We start from the raw sequence: 16,269 nt of genomic DNA on the forward strand, positions 1-16,269 counted from the left end.
TAAAGGTCCGATGGTCCTGATGTGATACTATCAGTCATGATTCTTGTTATCTTAAAATGCTGTATACAATAAAAATAACTAAATTTCCTTGCCAATTACTGAACTTTCGTCAGATTCATAATAAAGGACTCTAACAAGTATTCTAAAATACAAGTTTCTAATAAATTTGAGATCAATGAACTAAATAAAAACATCCAAAACTATAATTTAAAAAAACCTGATGGGTTCATGAAACCGCTTATCAAGATCAAAGAAAACAAAACTTAATCCCATTTAAATAAATAACTGACAAAATTATGATTTTTTATAACTTTTATTTAAAATACTGTTGATTCTTTACCTAAATGTTTTGTTTTTTAGATTTTAAAAAAATTCTCTCTCAAACTATAGTTTACAACAGTTTAGTAAAGTTCTCTTTTACGAAGAAAGGTAAAAAAACATTTAGCTATAGGCTGGACTGCAACCTCAATTCTTCTACATTCCTCCAATTCAATTTTTTCCCATGGAATTACTAAAAGCAGGAATCGCTCTTTCCTAAAGACCTATAAGAAAGCTAGACAACTTGATGTAAATTTCAAAAGACAAGCCTCCTGCCTGATGCGTGGACCACACAGAGAGTTCACCAACTGCCTGATGCTATAACCAGAGACACTGTAACTGCAAATTGCCAACATCACACTGGTGACAGCTTTTCCCAAGACCTTGGAAACAAGACTCCATATCACAAGACTCATACCCTGCTTCATGCTTACCTTTTCCACTTGACAGAACCTGATATGAAAAATAATTCCTTTAATCCACCTCGTAGATAACATGAACAACATTCCTAACACGACCTTTTGTTTGAATGAACGAGTGATTAAAGTTGGCACTCTCTGCTTTAATTCAACCCAGTCGTGAAATGCTACTTAATAGCCACAACAGGTCTCAGCCAATTTCCCCCAAGGTCTTTTGATTTGTTTAGTTGGTTGCTCTTATACATGGGCTCTTGGTTCCAAAATCATTATACAATTAAATTTTTTATACTGTTGCCAATTTTTTCTTGTATTAGCTCTGTTCTTGTTGTCTGTCTAATCTTTATAAAGCCAGTTCTCCCAACTGGATGATGTTAGCACAACACTTTGAGATGATTATTAATACCTATGGGACTAATAAGATAAAACTCAGTCTGGGCACAGTAGCTCACACCTGTAATCCCAGTATTTTGCAAGGCCAAGGTGGGAGGATCACTTGAGGCCAGGAGTTCAAGACTAGCCTGGGCAAGACTCCATGTCTACAAAAAACAAACAAACAAAAAAAGTAGTCAGGCATGGTAGCACATGCCTGTAGTCCTAACTACTTGGGAGGCTGAGGTAGGAGGATTGCTTGAGCCCAGGAGTTTGAGGCTGCAGTGAGCTGTGATCATGCCACTGCACTCCAGGCTGGGCAACAGAACAAGACCCAGCCTCTATTAAAAAAGGGATGGAAGGGGGGCAGATGAGGTGGCTCGCACCTGTAATCCTGGCACATTGGGAGGCCAAGGCAGGAGGACTGCTTCAGCCCAAGAGCTCGAGACCAGCCTGGGCAATAGCAAAATCCTGTCTCTACAAAAAAATAATCAAGAAAAAACAGCTGAGTGTGGTCAGTGCACACCTGTAGTCCCAGCTACTCGAGAGGCTGAGGCAGGAGAATCGCTTCAGCCCAGGAGTTTGAGGTTGCTATGAGCAATGATGATGCCACCACACTCTAGCTCTGGGCAACAGAGCAAGACCCTGTCTCAAACAAAAACAAACAAAACAGATGAAACTCAATGCTGAACTCCAGAAAAACCTTACCTGAAAAACTTTTTCCTCTGGTCTCTTTGTTGCTCAAATACGACTTAAATCCCTCACACAGTCTCCCTTACCTCCCTCCACTCCTCGACATGGAAGAGAGACAACCAGGACAGGTCCACCCTGACACAGAGGGCCAAAAAAGCCTAATTTCAACACGGCTGATTAGCAATGCTTTCAGAGAAAGATCTTGATCAAAGGATGGAAATGTGAAAATTGATTATACAAATTGGAGCATTCTTGTCATACCCAAGTAAATCAGTCAAGAGACCATGGGAAAAAAAATCCTCAGGGCACACAGCACCTGCTCCAAAGAACTGAATTTTCCACAAGCCCAGATGCTGAAATGGCTTAAGACCAGTTTTATCTAGTAGCTGATAAAACTACCTGCCATGTCTCTAAGACTAGTTTTACCTAGTGCTATTACCACCAATCAGAGCTTGCTAGCTCCCAAAAGCTTGTACCATTATGTACCAGTATGTACCATTTCTCTTTCTAATAAAACCCCCAACCTTCGCTTTGTTCTTTGGCCATACCAAAGACCACCGTTGGCTGTGTGTCTGCTCCAAACTGCAATTCTGTGATTCCCAAATAAGACATTTAATTTAGCAATTCCTCTCTGTATTTTGACTTTTACATGACTTTTTTTTATTTCAGCTTATTATGGGGGTACAAAAGTTTAGGTTATGTATGTTGCCCATGCCACCCAGCCCCCCACCCGAGTCAGAGCTTCAAGCATGTCCATTCCCCAGACAGTGCGCATCCCCTCCCCCACCCCCCACATCTGTCTGACACCCAATTGGTGTTATTCCCAAACGTGCACTTAGGTGATGATCAGGGAAACCAATTTGCTGGTAAGTACATGTGGTGCTTATTTTTCCATTCTTGGGATACTTCACTTAGTAGAATGGGTTCCAACTCTCTCCAGGAGAACAAAAGAGATTCTATATCACCATTATTTCTTATAGCTAAGTAATACTCCATGGTATACATATACCACATTTTACTAATCCACTCATGTACTGATGGGCATTTGGGTTGTTTCCACATCTTTGCAATTGTGAATTGTGCTGCTATAAACATTCGGGTGCAGATGTCTTTTTTATAGAATGACTTTCGTTCTTTTGGGTAGATGCCCAGTAATGGGATTGTTGGATCGAATGGTAGGTCTACTTGAATCTGTTTAAGGTATCTCCATATTGCTTTCCACAGGGGTTGCACTAGTTTGCAGTCCCACCAGTAGTGTAGGTATTTGTATAACACAGACTCAACACTCCCTAGAACTGCGTGGATCTTCCAATGAGGAAAGGAAGAACTTAAATTAGTTCCTGGTGCCAACATTGGGCTCTGGCTCCACCCACCTTAGAGCAATTTGAATGGGGATTAGTACAGGATTCCCAGGATAACAATGCCCATGGCTTTCATAATAATATGAAATAGGAAATTACTCCACAACTCTTGGAGTCAAAGGGATACTGATTTTTAGCCACTTTTGTAAGAGTTTATCAGATGTAAAACTTTACCTCAAGGTCTTAAGGCCATCCATGGACTCAAAAGAATTTTCAAAACTCCTGTGCACTGACTTCACTCTCTGTGTGTTCCAGATTTCTCTTGGAAAGACATCCTCTGTGCTCCTACCCCAGAACTCCCCTGCCTGTGTGAGTAATAAACCTTTCTGGGATTGTGCCAAAGGACTACTGTCATGAGCTTCAGCAGTTCAACCTAACCTTGGGAGGGAGGTTCCCTATGTCATGGTGGAATTGCTACAAAAGCCATTATTAAAGGTATGAAATAGTATCTCATTGTGGTGTTGATTTGCATTTTTCTAATGACTAATGATGTTAAGCATTTTTTTTCATTTAGACATCCATGTATTTTCTTTGGTGAAGTGTTTATTCAAATCTTTTGCCCATTTTTAAACTGGGCTGCCTTCCTTTTATTGAATTGTAAGAGTTCTTTATATATTCTGGATACAAGTCTTTTATCAGAGATATGATTTACAAATATTTTCTCCCTGTCTATAGCTTATCTTTTTATATTCTTAATGGTGTTTATTAAAGAACAAAATTTTTAATTTTGGTAAAATACAATTTATCAATTTTTTCTTTTATTGGTTATGCTTTTGGTACTGTGTCTACGAACTCTACCTGATCGAAGGTGATAAAATTTTTCCCCTAAAAATTTTTTCTTCCAGAAATTTTAAGGCTGTAGCTTTTGAGTCTATGATCCATGCTGAGCTAATTTATTTGTGTATGTTGTGAGAAAAGGGTCTAAACTTATTTTTTGCATGTAGAGATACAATTATGCCAGCACCATTTGTTGAAACAACTATCCTCACTCCACCATCTGGAAGTCCCATCTCTAAACTTGTTAATTAATTTCATTAAGTTTCATTTGAAAGAATCTGTCACACTCAATAAAATCACATTTATAAAAAACTTATCTGAAAGTTACATATGGGAGATCATCCCCAAACAATAGCTCTATTCTAAATTTTATTGTTTTTATAGTAAAAATGATATAAAGTAATCTCTTAAATGTTATACATGTCTCATTTTCCAAAAAAAATACTCTTAAGGAAAATGGAGGAAACCTTACATAGTGTTCAAAATTTGGTAAAAATCAGTATTTTTCAGGTTGTGACAGCTTTTTCTAAGAAACCAGCCCAAAGTTTGTACATATGAGTAGTATCATATTATAAAATCAAAATTTTTATGTGGAGACCTCCTAGCTTAGAATATGCCACTTTTGTTTAAAATGATAGTCCAGTAACAGCCCAGCATAAACCAGTAGCAGCGCAGCATAAATTCAGTAACACCGAATTTTTGCTTTGGAGATGTATTTTTTTAAAAATCAGTATTTATCTAAAGTTACATTTCTTTACAGAGTTTCCACTGATCTGTGGCTTTTTTCAGAGTGTTCAAAACCTCATAGAAGCAGGAGTGCTAACATTGACTGAAAAGATATGTGATGGTAATAGCTAATCTCTAAATTTTTTGTTTAAAAACATTCTCCTCTGCACAAATGTCATGAGACGTCATGTCTGCTTATTCAGATTCTTTGTTAATGTACATTCTCCCTTTAAGAAATGATTATAGATACGAGTTTTCAACCTTCTGGGTTTAATTCACCCTCTTCCAATTATAAAATTTTTTGTATACTCACAAGCACACAACTATAAACTCAAGTTTTGTTCTCATTGGTATATTACCATGTAAATCTCACTACGTGTCTATCTTGCAAGGCACCATGGTAAAGTGTACCTCCAAAAATCTAGTACCATTGTGCAGACAAGCCAATAGGACTCAAATCCCAAAAAGCTGGTGCTCTAGATTACAGCGGGCACACAGTGGTAAAAGAGACAAGGCACAGACCTCACAGAACTACAATCTGCTGCATGAATAATATTCCCCAGATATAGAAAGCATACACAGTTTGCCATCCCCAAAATGAATATGGTATGTTGGATGAACTCCCAGCTCAAAAACACAAAAATATGCCCACAAACTTAGTGTGCAAATAGTAATGCTGTGTTGACAAATATAAACATGTAGGATGCAGGTATTCAACTGAAATAACAAAGTACCAATTATATTATAAAATACATACTATGGCATTAAAAGATACATTCTAAACACCAAATGTGGGGATTGCACATCATAGTCCACAGAGTAAGGAAACAATGAGATATAATCCCCCCCAAAATATACAGCATGTAAATATTCCTCTAAAGATGGCATTCCAACTGGGGTTCCAGCAACCAGTGAGAAACTTTAATCATTTGCAAAATTAATGGTCTCTTTACAACCTCAATTTCTTGGAATGCTACAGTTTAAAAATTATACGTTAGAGAATTTCAGCATGTTTTACAATAACTGCAACAACTAACTAGCAAGATAGCGGAAATTATTTTACAATAACTGCAAAAGCACAGGTTGTGCCCTAGAAAATTATCTTTAGAAATAATTATGCCCATGGATATGAATGTTCCCAAGAATTACTGATTATCCACAGCATGTACAAATCATTCTTAGTACTTGATGAAAAATAATAATAATTTTTTTTTTAAATCTCAAAGTGGAGAAAAGATGGACTTCACTGCTCTGGACCAGCTCACTTCCTAAGTGTGTACAAATAAATATACTACAGCAATCACCATCTTTGTAATGGCAAAGGAAACTATAAAACAAGGCATCAGGAAAGAAGAACACATAATTCTTAAGTCTGCCCAAAGCATCAGTGGCTCTTTAAAGGATTTCTTTTTCTGCTCCCCCAAATGACAGGTTGTAGAACTGTTGCCCCCTTAAACCACAGAGCAGCAGAAGACTAGTGACTCTCAAAGGAACCACTGCACCTGGCAGAAGAGGAGATACATTTACTTCCTTTTACTCTGCTCGTATTCCCTTCTGCTATGCTCAAGCCTCCTGTCTCACCAATCCTGCTGGTAACACCTAATTTTCCAAAATGTTTTTGTTTCTCCATTACGACCCCTTGCAGAAGATCTCCTTCAGCCCTCCCACCAGGCAGTCAGGCTTTTTTTTTTTTTTTTTCTTCTTTCAAATTTATCCTAATTCCTGCTGGTCCAAGGAAAATGTCTATTAAGGGGGCAGTGAACTCACACACAAGGCCAGGCAACACTACAACTCTAAGGCAACCTTGATTTATGTTGCGTTGGAACCACCTTCGCTTTGACATGCGTGTGTGAACATTATTGTCTGCAGAATGTTGTCCCTCAAGTCATAAAAAGAAACATCCCAGCCTCTTTGTTAAGAGAAGGGCTGTCAAGTCAGTTGTGGAGTTATACGAGTGAGACAGAAAATAAAATTCCACCTCTAGCAGCTTCCACAGTGATAGGTGGGCCTTTCAGGCACGATTTCTTCTGGAACTCCTGCCCTCGCGCTCCACCCACCTCACAAAGTGAAGAGAAGAGAAAGGCATTTCTTTGTGTCCTGCATGCTCTCCCGGGCTCTCCTGTCCACATGTAAATGTCCCCTTCAAAGCCCAGGAGTGACTGGAGTCCATGCTCTGAAGCCCTCCCTGGGTCAGCCAGCCCAGATAATTGTGCCCGACAGCTTTTCCAGATCAGAGCAGCCACAGAGGTGACACAGGACCTAGAAAATGACGGCGCTGCAAAATGCCAACCTGGGAAGCAACAGTGAAACCCATTTCCAAGCAAGGAGAGCAAGGAGAAAAAGCAAGTGACAGCAGGGCAGAAACAGAGGAAAAACTCCTCGCTAAATCTTAAAAGAGAAGGGTTACAATTGAGACCGAATTAGGGACTAGAAAAAAGAAGCAGAATGTGAGATTTAAAGCCTCAATTCAAAGCATTTCGGAAACCAGGCTCAAGACAAATTTAAAGTATTCTGAATTTCTAAAATCAGGACACATATTAGTATCACTACTTCAAAAAGCAAGGAAGCAAAGACACAGACGTGAAAAAGCTATTACTGATCTCGGAAGTAAAAATCCAATAGCCTTCATCTATTTGGGGCGTGAGGTAGAGAGGAATGAGGTAAGAGGGTGAAAATCAGCTATTCTAGAGTTAGGGTTAGTTAGAAGGTCCTTTTTCCAAGCTCCAGTTCTCATTCATCTTGAATTTTCTGAAGCCTGCAGTTATGATCCCAGTGTAAACATATATGACCAAAAATGTCGAATAAAACATTATTACAACTTTCAGTATAAGACGGCAAACAATGCCCGGTTTTCCCTCATTTAGACTATTTACATTCCTAGGTGTGGACATAAGTCTACCCAAAATGACAGGTGCACATTTGGGTGGCATCAGATGTGCTGTTTCAGAAATTTGTCTGGTTCGGGGAAGAAATACTATTAACAGGAGTGAATATGGAACCGCACGGAAGAATTACCAGCAGGTGATGTAAATTTCCACCTCGGAAACAGAGCAGGTCTAGGGAGAAACAACTAGGGAGGCTTTGATTCTCTTCCCACTGTCTGTCTTTCTTTACCTAAGAACAGGGAGCCTGCCCCAACCAGAAAATCAGGTAGCTTCTCCCACACAGGAAGGGACCTGCTTCCTGAGGTAGGAGGGGCTGTTTGGGTGCTGTTGGACAAAGCACTCGTTCACTTCTCTCTTCCTACATCCTCTTGAGATTACACTTCGTTTATATTATATTATATCAATCACTGAAGGAGTAAAAGGGAATGGGAAAGGGAATTGATGGATCATGGCACACTGGGACGTGAAGGGTGGATGCCAGGAGACCCCAGTGACCCCAGCCCTCTCCGGGCTTTAGGTGACATCTGTCATGTGCCCTTCCTGGCAGCAGCAGGAGGCCAGAGGGATCAGGATCACCCAGGAATGAATACATCTGCTTTCTGACAGTCATGAAACCAAGACACGAGAGCAAGAGAGAGCTTTGGGGTCTGGTCTCTAAAAACTCAAATTGGTAAATTTCGGTATGTCTATTTTATCTCATTTTTTTTTTTAAAAAATCTCAAATTTTAAAAATTCAGGAATTTGTTTATAGGCTATATGGCTCAGCCTCTCATCTGGCATATGCTCTGAGAAGGGGAATCTTTAAGCCCCTGGTCTGGGGTGGATGGCAAGGAGTCCTAAAGCCTCTGGTCTGACGAGCACAGTGCTAGAGAGTGGATTCCTCATTTGGGAGTATCTAAATTAAAAACAAACAAGAAAGATCATAAAACTTATGAAAAGATTCCATACTGTAGGAAGAGATTATTGCTCTTAAATGCAGAGAAAAATCATACTTTTGAAAAATACTGACTACAAGAAAGAGATCTTCAGAAAGCATTTGCTTCATGTTCTCAATGAAATACAAGAAAACATGGAATAAGAAATGGAAAAGTGAGATTTAAAAGGTTACTTAGATGCTTTCTGAGATGTAAACTGATATAATAAGGTGTAGGCTGAAAGAAGAAAAAAATTGTCGAGAATAAAAACGTAATCGATTTACTGTTTTTAGATACGGCAAAGCAGAGAATTGACACTACAGCAGAATAATTCAGTAACATAAAAGACAAATTTGAGAAGCCATCCTGGAGGGCACAGAAAAAAGACAAAACTAAAGTATGAAAGAGAAATAAAATTGCTTACATAGGGAGAGGGTGGTGAGAAAGAGAGAGAATGATAGCTATGGAAGATAGAAAATGATCTACTTCACAAAATGCAACCAGAATGTGCAGATAATCAAAGATATACAATACATTGTTTTTGAATTTAAAAATATCCAGGCCAGGTGATTAAAAAGGCCGACAGACAAAACAACTCAAAAAGACCACTGTGTAGACATATCACTGTGAATTTTTTAAATATAAATAAAAAATAAGGTCAGGCTTCAGTAAAACAAATAATCAAATGAATTACTTTTGAAAAAACAAAAGAAAGACTGCTTTTATTTCTCTTTCAGAGCCCTAAATGTCAGAAAACAAAGGAACAATGTCTACAAAAGTTTTCAGAAGAAACAAAGTGAAGATGGGATCCAATAATTCAGAACCTAGTGTTATCCAGAAAAATAAGCATTGTGTTCTCAAAATAAAAGTCATGAGCCACACACACACACACACAAAAAGAATTGTGCCCTCAAATATCTGGTGTCAAAAAGACTGTCACCCATATTCCAGGGTTAAACATATGACAAAAGGACGTATGCCAACTGACCAGGACAGGGATAAAACCCAAGAACTGAAGAAATGGAAAAGGGATTTAAAATGCCAAATTTCAAGCATTAACCAGAGAATTTAAATTGTACTTCTAGGTTTTTAAGCCATAACTCGATTCAAATTAAAAATAATTCTCAAAAAAGAAATCATGTAGTAAAATAATAGCAACTTAATAAAAATCCTGCTCCTTTTGCCACATGCCAAAAGAAATTCTAGACGGATTAATTTAGTTAGTATTCAAATTAAATATTTTTAAATGAGGGATGTATACTTATAGCAGGAGAGTAGACATAAATATATTCAAAAGCAGAATTGATAAAAAAATAGATATAAGGGATATGACAATAGAAAGATTGAAGACTTCTGTCAATGAAATAACCACAAACACAAGTAAATGTTAACTAAACTCTAAAATTAATTTAAATGCATAGTAAATAAAAGTTTTACAATTTTGCTATATGTATAAACCTCTTGTAAATCAATAAGAAAACAGAATATCTTGAAGAAAAGATAAGCAAGGATATGAAAATCCAATTTACAAAAGAAAAAATATAAATGGCCAACAAATATCTTAAAAATTAAACACAATGGTCAACAAATAAATACAAGTTAAGACATCAATTTTTCATCTTTAAGATGAAATCAGAAAGAGTGGGAAAACAATTATAATACACAGTTCTGGAAAGAGTTTGGGTCAACAGTCATCCTCTTACACCACTAACATGGGTATAAATTGGAAGAACTGTTGTGATAAATCATTGAGCAAGTCATAGCTACATTTTAGAATTTCATACACTCTTTGACCCAATCCCTCCACTTCTTGGAACTTATCTGAATAATCAGAAATGTGTGCAAGGATCTAAAGTCATTTATATCATAGTATAAATCAAAATAAAAATAATAAATAACCCAAGTATAAACATGGAAAGCATAAATAAATTAGGATACATTCATACGTTCCAATACCATGCTCTAAAAATTGTGTTGCAGAAGAATGCTAATGGCATGGAGAAAAGTTCAGATACAGTTTTTTTTTTTTTTTGAGACAGAGTCTCACTCTGTTGCCTGGGCTAGAGTGCTGTGGTGTCGGCCTAACACACAGCAACCTCAAACTCCTAGGCTCAAGTGATCCTCCTGCCTCAGCCTCCCAGGTAGCTGGGACTACAGGCTTGCGCCACCATGCCCGGCTAATTTATTCTATATATACTTTCAGTTTTCCAGCTAATTTCTTTCTATTTATAGTAGAGACAGGGTCTTGCTCTTGCTCAGGCTGGTCTTGAACTCCTGAGCTCAAAGGATCCACGGCTTCAGTCTCCCAGAGTGCTAAGATTACAGGCGTGAGCCACCTCGCCTGGCCTCAGATATAGTTTAAAAAAAAAAGTTACTGGCCCATGTCAAAATATACATAGCAAGATTGCTAGATATATGCACATAAAGGATATCGAAAAGGTAACAAAATATGAATAGCAGTACAATATGAATCTTTTGGGTGTTGAAATGACAGGCGATTTCCCTTTTCTTTGTGTTCACCTAAAAACATAAGATAAAACCTCTGTCATGACTCTCTCTAAAATAATGCGAGTTGGGACATAACACAGTTGGTGTCTGCACTCTGCCTAGCCCTAGTTTCCAAACAGGTACAAGGCAAAATCCTTCTGCAGGGAGAGAGGAAGGGGAAGGGAAGGCCATTAAGAGTAATAGCAGGCAAATCTCTCTAAGAAAATGGAGAAGTGGAGGTGAAGTCCCCACACCTCTGGCAAACTCATAATCCAATGCTCCCACATAGGCCAATGACACTAACTAACCAGAACATTCAAACAATAGCTACTGCTCTCAGGAAGTCTCATCCAGCCACAGTATCCTGAATCTTCACAGGGGATATTTAAGCCAGAATGGACAACTGCTACTAAAGGTACCAAACTTAGAAAGTTTCCATGGGGGTCTCTGGAACTCCAAATCAGCTAGTTACATAGGTTTGTGTCAGGCATTTCACTAACCTCACAATAATCCAACCCTTCATTCCTAATGATTGGGTATCTGGGAACTCACTTATGACCTTACAGCATTGTTCTATTGCATTTCTTTCATAATCAAAAATGAAATTAATCTTATTTAAGAAAAAATTTTATATTAATATTTAAGAAAAAAATTCCAGCCACTTGGAAATTGAAAGGCACACTTGTAAATAACTATGGAGATAAAACAAAAAAGTTTTCAATGTAACTATAAACAATTTGGAATATATTTTTTAAAATCTAAACATTATGTATGCAAACCAAAGAAATGAGTCCAAAGCTGCATTCAAAAGAAAATTCATAGTATTAAATAGTTCCATTATTAAAAAAAGTGAAAAACTACATAAATAAATCAAGCCTTCACTTCAAGATATTAATCTGGGGGGGAAAACAGAATACATTAAAAGGTAAAAGTAACACAAAGAAAATAGAACATGGAAATTTATCTGAATTGAGAACTAAATCCAAGAGCTGGTCATTTGAAAAACAAGCAACCAATTAAAGATTTTGATAAAGCTTATTAGAAAGAAAAATACTTCATTGTAATGAGGTCATATTTTAAAAACTATTAGCAAATTTTTCTCTTTTGTCTTTCTGAGAACCTGACCTTCTCCTAGCCAATTTGAAACATATTTGGGGGGAGGAGGGACTTAAGACTTTTTACTGAAAGAATGTAAAGAGAAAGAATAAGGTAGACTTTAGACAAGCAAAACAGAATTTGCTGCAGCCTCAAGAGAAGATTTTCCAAATTTGTCTCATTCTCCCACTTTAGCACACTAACCACCTTCTCTGGAAGACACAGACCCTTGAATTTTCGCAATCCTTTTCCTCTGGTCCCACAATTTACCTGAAGATTTGCATTATGGCAAAGAAAATATGTGGCAGAGAAAAGCCTGAACATTTCTGGAATTGAATAAGTAGGGGGAGAAGAGAGAGAAAGGAAGAGGAGAGTTTTGGCTTAGAGAGAGAAAAGTGGGAGCAATAACAAGGTAGTAACAGGGATAATAACAAGGAGAGAAGGGGCTTTGCTTCCTCCAATTAGGATTCTGGAAATTGATCACCTCTTGGGCAGTCCCCCATCCTGAAATAACTTATAAAAGGGGGAAGTAGAGTGAGGCCCTGATATTTAGTTTCCTGTACCAACCTTGGTTCTTGCATATTTAGGTGGGGCCCTGAAATAGCTAAGGGACTGGCCATGGAGCTAGCTAGCTAGAGCTGAGTGAGACAGTGTCATAGCAAATGTTGCAGAGTGACAACCCAAGACAGGACTAAAAGAGAATCTTACTCAGATCCCTGAGTGGGATCCCATCAGTGGAATCTCACATAAGGTCAAGACAGCCAGGAAGTACCAGCAGGTACAGTGAACCACAAACTGCAAATCTCATAATTGGCCATCAACAGGGTGCTCAGCCACCAGATGGAAAAGGGACAACATCACTCCAAAGATTAGAGGAGTTGAAGGATAGCATGACCATGAACCCCATCTCTAAACGCCACCAACACATTATCTAAGGCCCTCTCCCTTATATCCCTGTATGTCATCTTAAAGTGAGAAGAGATGGTAGAAGCAATCTGAGAATTCAGGCATTTGTTCCCAGAGAGAATAAATATCACCAGAAAGAGTTGCTTAAATTGTCACATCTAAGTTTTCATGTGGATTGAACATTTTGATCACACACACACACACACACACACACACCCCATCTTCCCCAGCACCTGTGACAGGCTGTATAGCAGGGAACTTAAGAATGTGGGATTCTGGATCCTCATAGCTTAGGTTTGAACTCTGGCTCCACAATTTGTTAACTCTGTAGCTTTGGGCATTTACTTAATTGCTTTGTGCCTCCATTTCTTCATCTATACACTCAGGATAATAATAGTTTCTCTTAGCATTTTTTTTAAGGATTAAATGAGTTAAACGTACAGTGCTTAGATCAGTCAATAGGAAGAGTTCATTAAGTGTTAGCTCTCCTTACCCCTAAAACCATCATTACCTAGAGTGTGGGCTCATGGAGCAAGATCAGACCAGCTACAGAAAAATTAAGAAATCGCAATTGTTTAACACAACCAAATAGTATCGTGGACTAAAATTCGTAACTCTGTTCCAAAAATAATCAAAATCACAAATGAAAAAGGGGACACAAAACATGCCAAAAGACAAAGAGGCTTTTACAAACACAGGAGAATGATATATATTTTTAAATCATAAAAAAAATGGGCCACCTTCAGGGAAAAAAAAATGAATTACCTATATTAGCTCAAGAAGTATATGCCAAGTAGAAAAGAAGTATGACAAAAGGAACTGAAAAATTCATCAAAGGATTGCCTCCAAAAAGACCCGGGATCAAATCATTTAATGAGTACATTCTTCCAAACTTTCCCATGGGGCAATGCTAGACATGTACAATAGTCACAGGGCTTGAGAAAAGATGGGATGCTCCCCAGTTCATCTTGCAAACCTGAGGGAAAAAAAGACAACTATAGGCTAATATTTTTCTCAAAAGCTTTTGTTACTCTAGGAGTTCTTAGTGCCTCTAATATGCTGTGAAATTCCAGTGAGGGAGATGTGGCAGGACATGGTGTTCCTCACTTCCAGGTTTCCTCCAGGGACTTCCAGACCCTTCTTGGAGCCATGCTGAAGCCACATAAAAGAGATCCTTGAGTCATGTAATCCAAGAGCCCGAAATATACAGAAGGGTACACCGAGCAAAAGGGATTCACAAGAGGTAGAAAGAGGAAAAGAGGCAGTGTACAAGATTACAATAATAACATTCTGCCGGTGAACACGTAAATTGATTCAACCCTTCAAGGAAGCAATTGGCGATATGACATAGAACCTAATGTGTATATACTCTTTGACTTAATAATCTAACTTCCGTCAGTCCGTTCTGGGTAATTAATTTGAAATGAAGACAAAGATTTATGTACAAGGATGGATTTAATAGAATTATTGATAACAAACTAAACAAAGCACAAAGTGGAAACAAGCCAAATGTCTCAAAATAGAAATAGGTGAATAGATAAATCAAATTATGCAACAATCAAAAGCAACGTATTGGGAAAAAAAATTAATGATGGGTATAGGTCTATGATTTTTTTAGGGAAAAAAGCAGACCAAAAACTACAAAGTATACTGTTAATTATATTTTAAAAATACATGTATATAGGAAAGACTAATGGAAAAATATAGACCAAAGCCAACCTGAATATGGTCTCTGGGTGGAACAAACCCCAATGAATATTATTTTCTTTTATATATGTCTTCTATTGTCTAACTTTCTACACAAAGCTGTATTACTTTTATAATCAGAAAAGAGTTATGAAAGCCAAATAATTATTGCACGTGGATAAATATTCATATGAATGATACAAAAAAAAAGGGTAAGTCTCTGTTCACTAAGAACAAAAACATACAGAGCACAAGAAGAATTCCAGTCCTCCAAGCCTGAATCCTAACACTGGTGCACTTTAAAGCGTAGAAAACAAAAGCAAACCAACCAAATCCCTCAATAAAGACAGGCTGAGCTGCTTCTCTCAGGGGTTTTCAACACACTATTATCCAGAGGGGAACTCAGCACCCACTTTTGAAGTGCAGCTGTTGTATCTCTCTTGATTCAAAGAACATGCACTTCGAGGAACAGGCTTTAAAAGGCTGATGGAGTGGGAAGGAGGCCCCACCTTCTCTCTCTCTCTCTCTCTCTCTCTCACACACACACACACACACACACACACGCGCGCTCACTCAATCGTGTCAACCGTGTCATCCCAGGCAGACCACTGGAAGCGAGTCCAACCGGTGCAGCCCGCGGTCCCCAAGCCTCCGCCTGCCCGCCCGCCGCTGGGCCCCGCGGTACCTGTTCGTGGTGCGCGGTGCCGGGGTCGCCGGGCTCCGGAGGGTCCTCAGCGCCGCGGGGGTGCCGTGGGTGGCCTCCCTGCTTTCCTCCACCGAGAGCCTGCACAGCCAGGGAGAAAACTTAAGTTGCTACACCGCGCGGGGAGCCGCTGGCTGACAGGCTGGGCGTCGCGCTCCACGCCTGGCGTAGCGGGGCATCCTCGCGCTCCCGGGCCCCGGGGCCAGGTCCCAAACCCCGGATTGGAAGAGCCTTAGGGCGGGAAGGAAGACAAACCAAGGAACGGAATGGAGAGCCCGGATTCCTGCTGGGGAACCCGACGGCAGGTTCCGCTCCGCAGCTCCGTTGTCCACAGCGACGTGCGCCGGAGCCCTCCCCACTCTGTCCGGCCCCTCTTCACCCCAGCAGCTGCCCGCTGTTCCAAACGTCGCCTCTCTGCGGACCCCCGACCCCACCCCACCCTCCGGCCGCCACCGCCCCCCGTCGGCTTGTCCCTCCGTGGCCGAAAGTCCGCGCGCCCAAGTCGAGGCGACCGGCTGAGGTCCCCGGGGCGCACGGCGGGGCGCGGGAGTTGCGGGGCGCCCGGGGGAGGGGGGCTACCTGGAGCCGGCGGGCGCGTCGTTCGGGCACCAGAGCAGGCGCAGCAGCAGCAGCAGCAGCAGGCTGGCGAGCAGGGCGAGCAGCGCGCCCCCCGGCCGCATCCTGAGCCCCAGGCGCGGCAGCCGCCGCTGCTGCCAGGGCAAAGCGCAGCCCGGGCGGCCCCGACTCGCCGCTCTCGCCGCTGCCGCCGCCGCTGCTGCCACCGCGGCCGCAGCCCCGCACACCCCCAGGGTTCACGGGCGGCGGCGAGGAGCGACGACAGCGCGCGGCGCGGGCCCGGACACCCGGGGCGCCCCCAGGCAGCGCAGCCCGCGCGGTCTCGGCGGGGAGAGGAAGCAGCCGCGTCCGGCT

General features: G+C 40.4%; 1 protein-coding gene across 1 annotated transcript in view; it reads right to left on the reverse strand.

Moving 5' to 3' along the window:
- ST8SIA6 (ST8 alpha-N-acetyl-neuraminide alpha-2,8-sialyltransferase 6) overlaps positions 1 to 16,019 on the reverse strand; it is a 104,256-nt gene extending 88,237 nt beyond the window's left edge. Inside the window, exons 1-2 of the mRNA XM_069458894.1 lie at positions 15,919 to 16,019; positions 15,322 to 15,420 (exon numbers count right to left, since the gene is read on the reverse strand). Coding sequence (XP_069314995.1) covers positions 15,322 to 15,420; positions 15,919 to 16,019 — 200 coding nt within the window. The remainder of the gene's footprint in view (positions 1 to 15,321; positions 15,421 to 15,918) is intronic.
- Between the last annotated feature and the right edge of the window lie 250 nt (positions 16,020 to 16,269).

The sequence above is a fragment of the Eulemur rufifrons genome, chromosome 25 (genome assembly GCF_041146395.1).
Source record: "Eulemur rufifrons isolate Redbay chromosome 25, OSU_ERuf_1, whole genome shotgun sequence".
Taxonomy (NCBI): domain Eukaryota; kingdom Metazoa; phylum Chordata; class Mammalia; order Primates; family Lemuridae; genus Eulemur; species Eulemur rufifrons.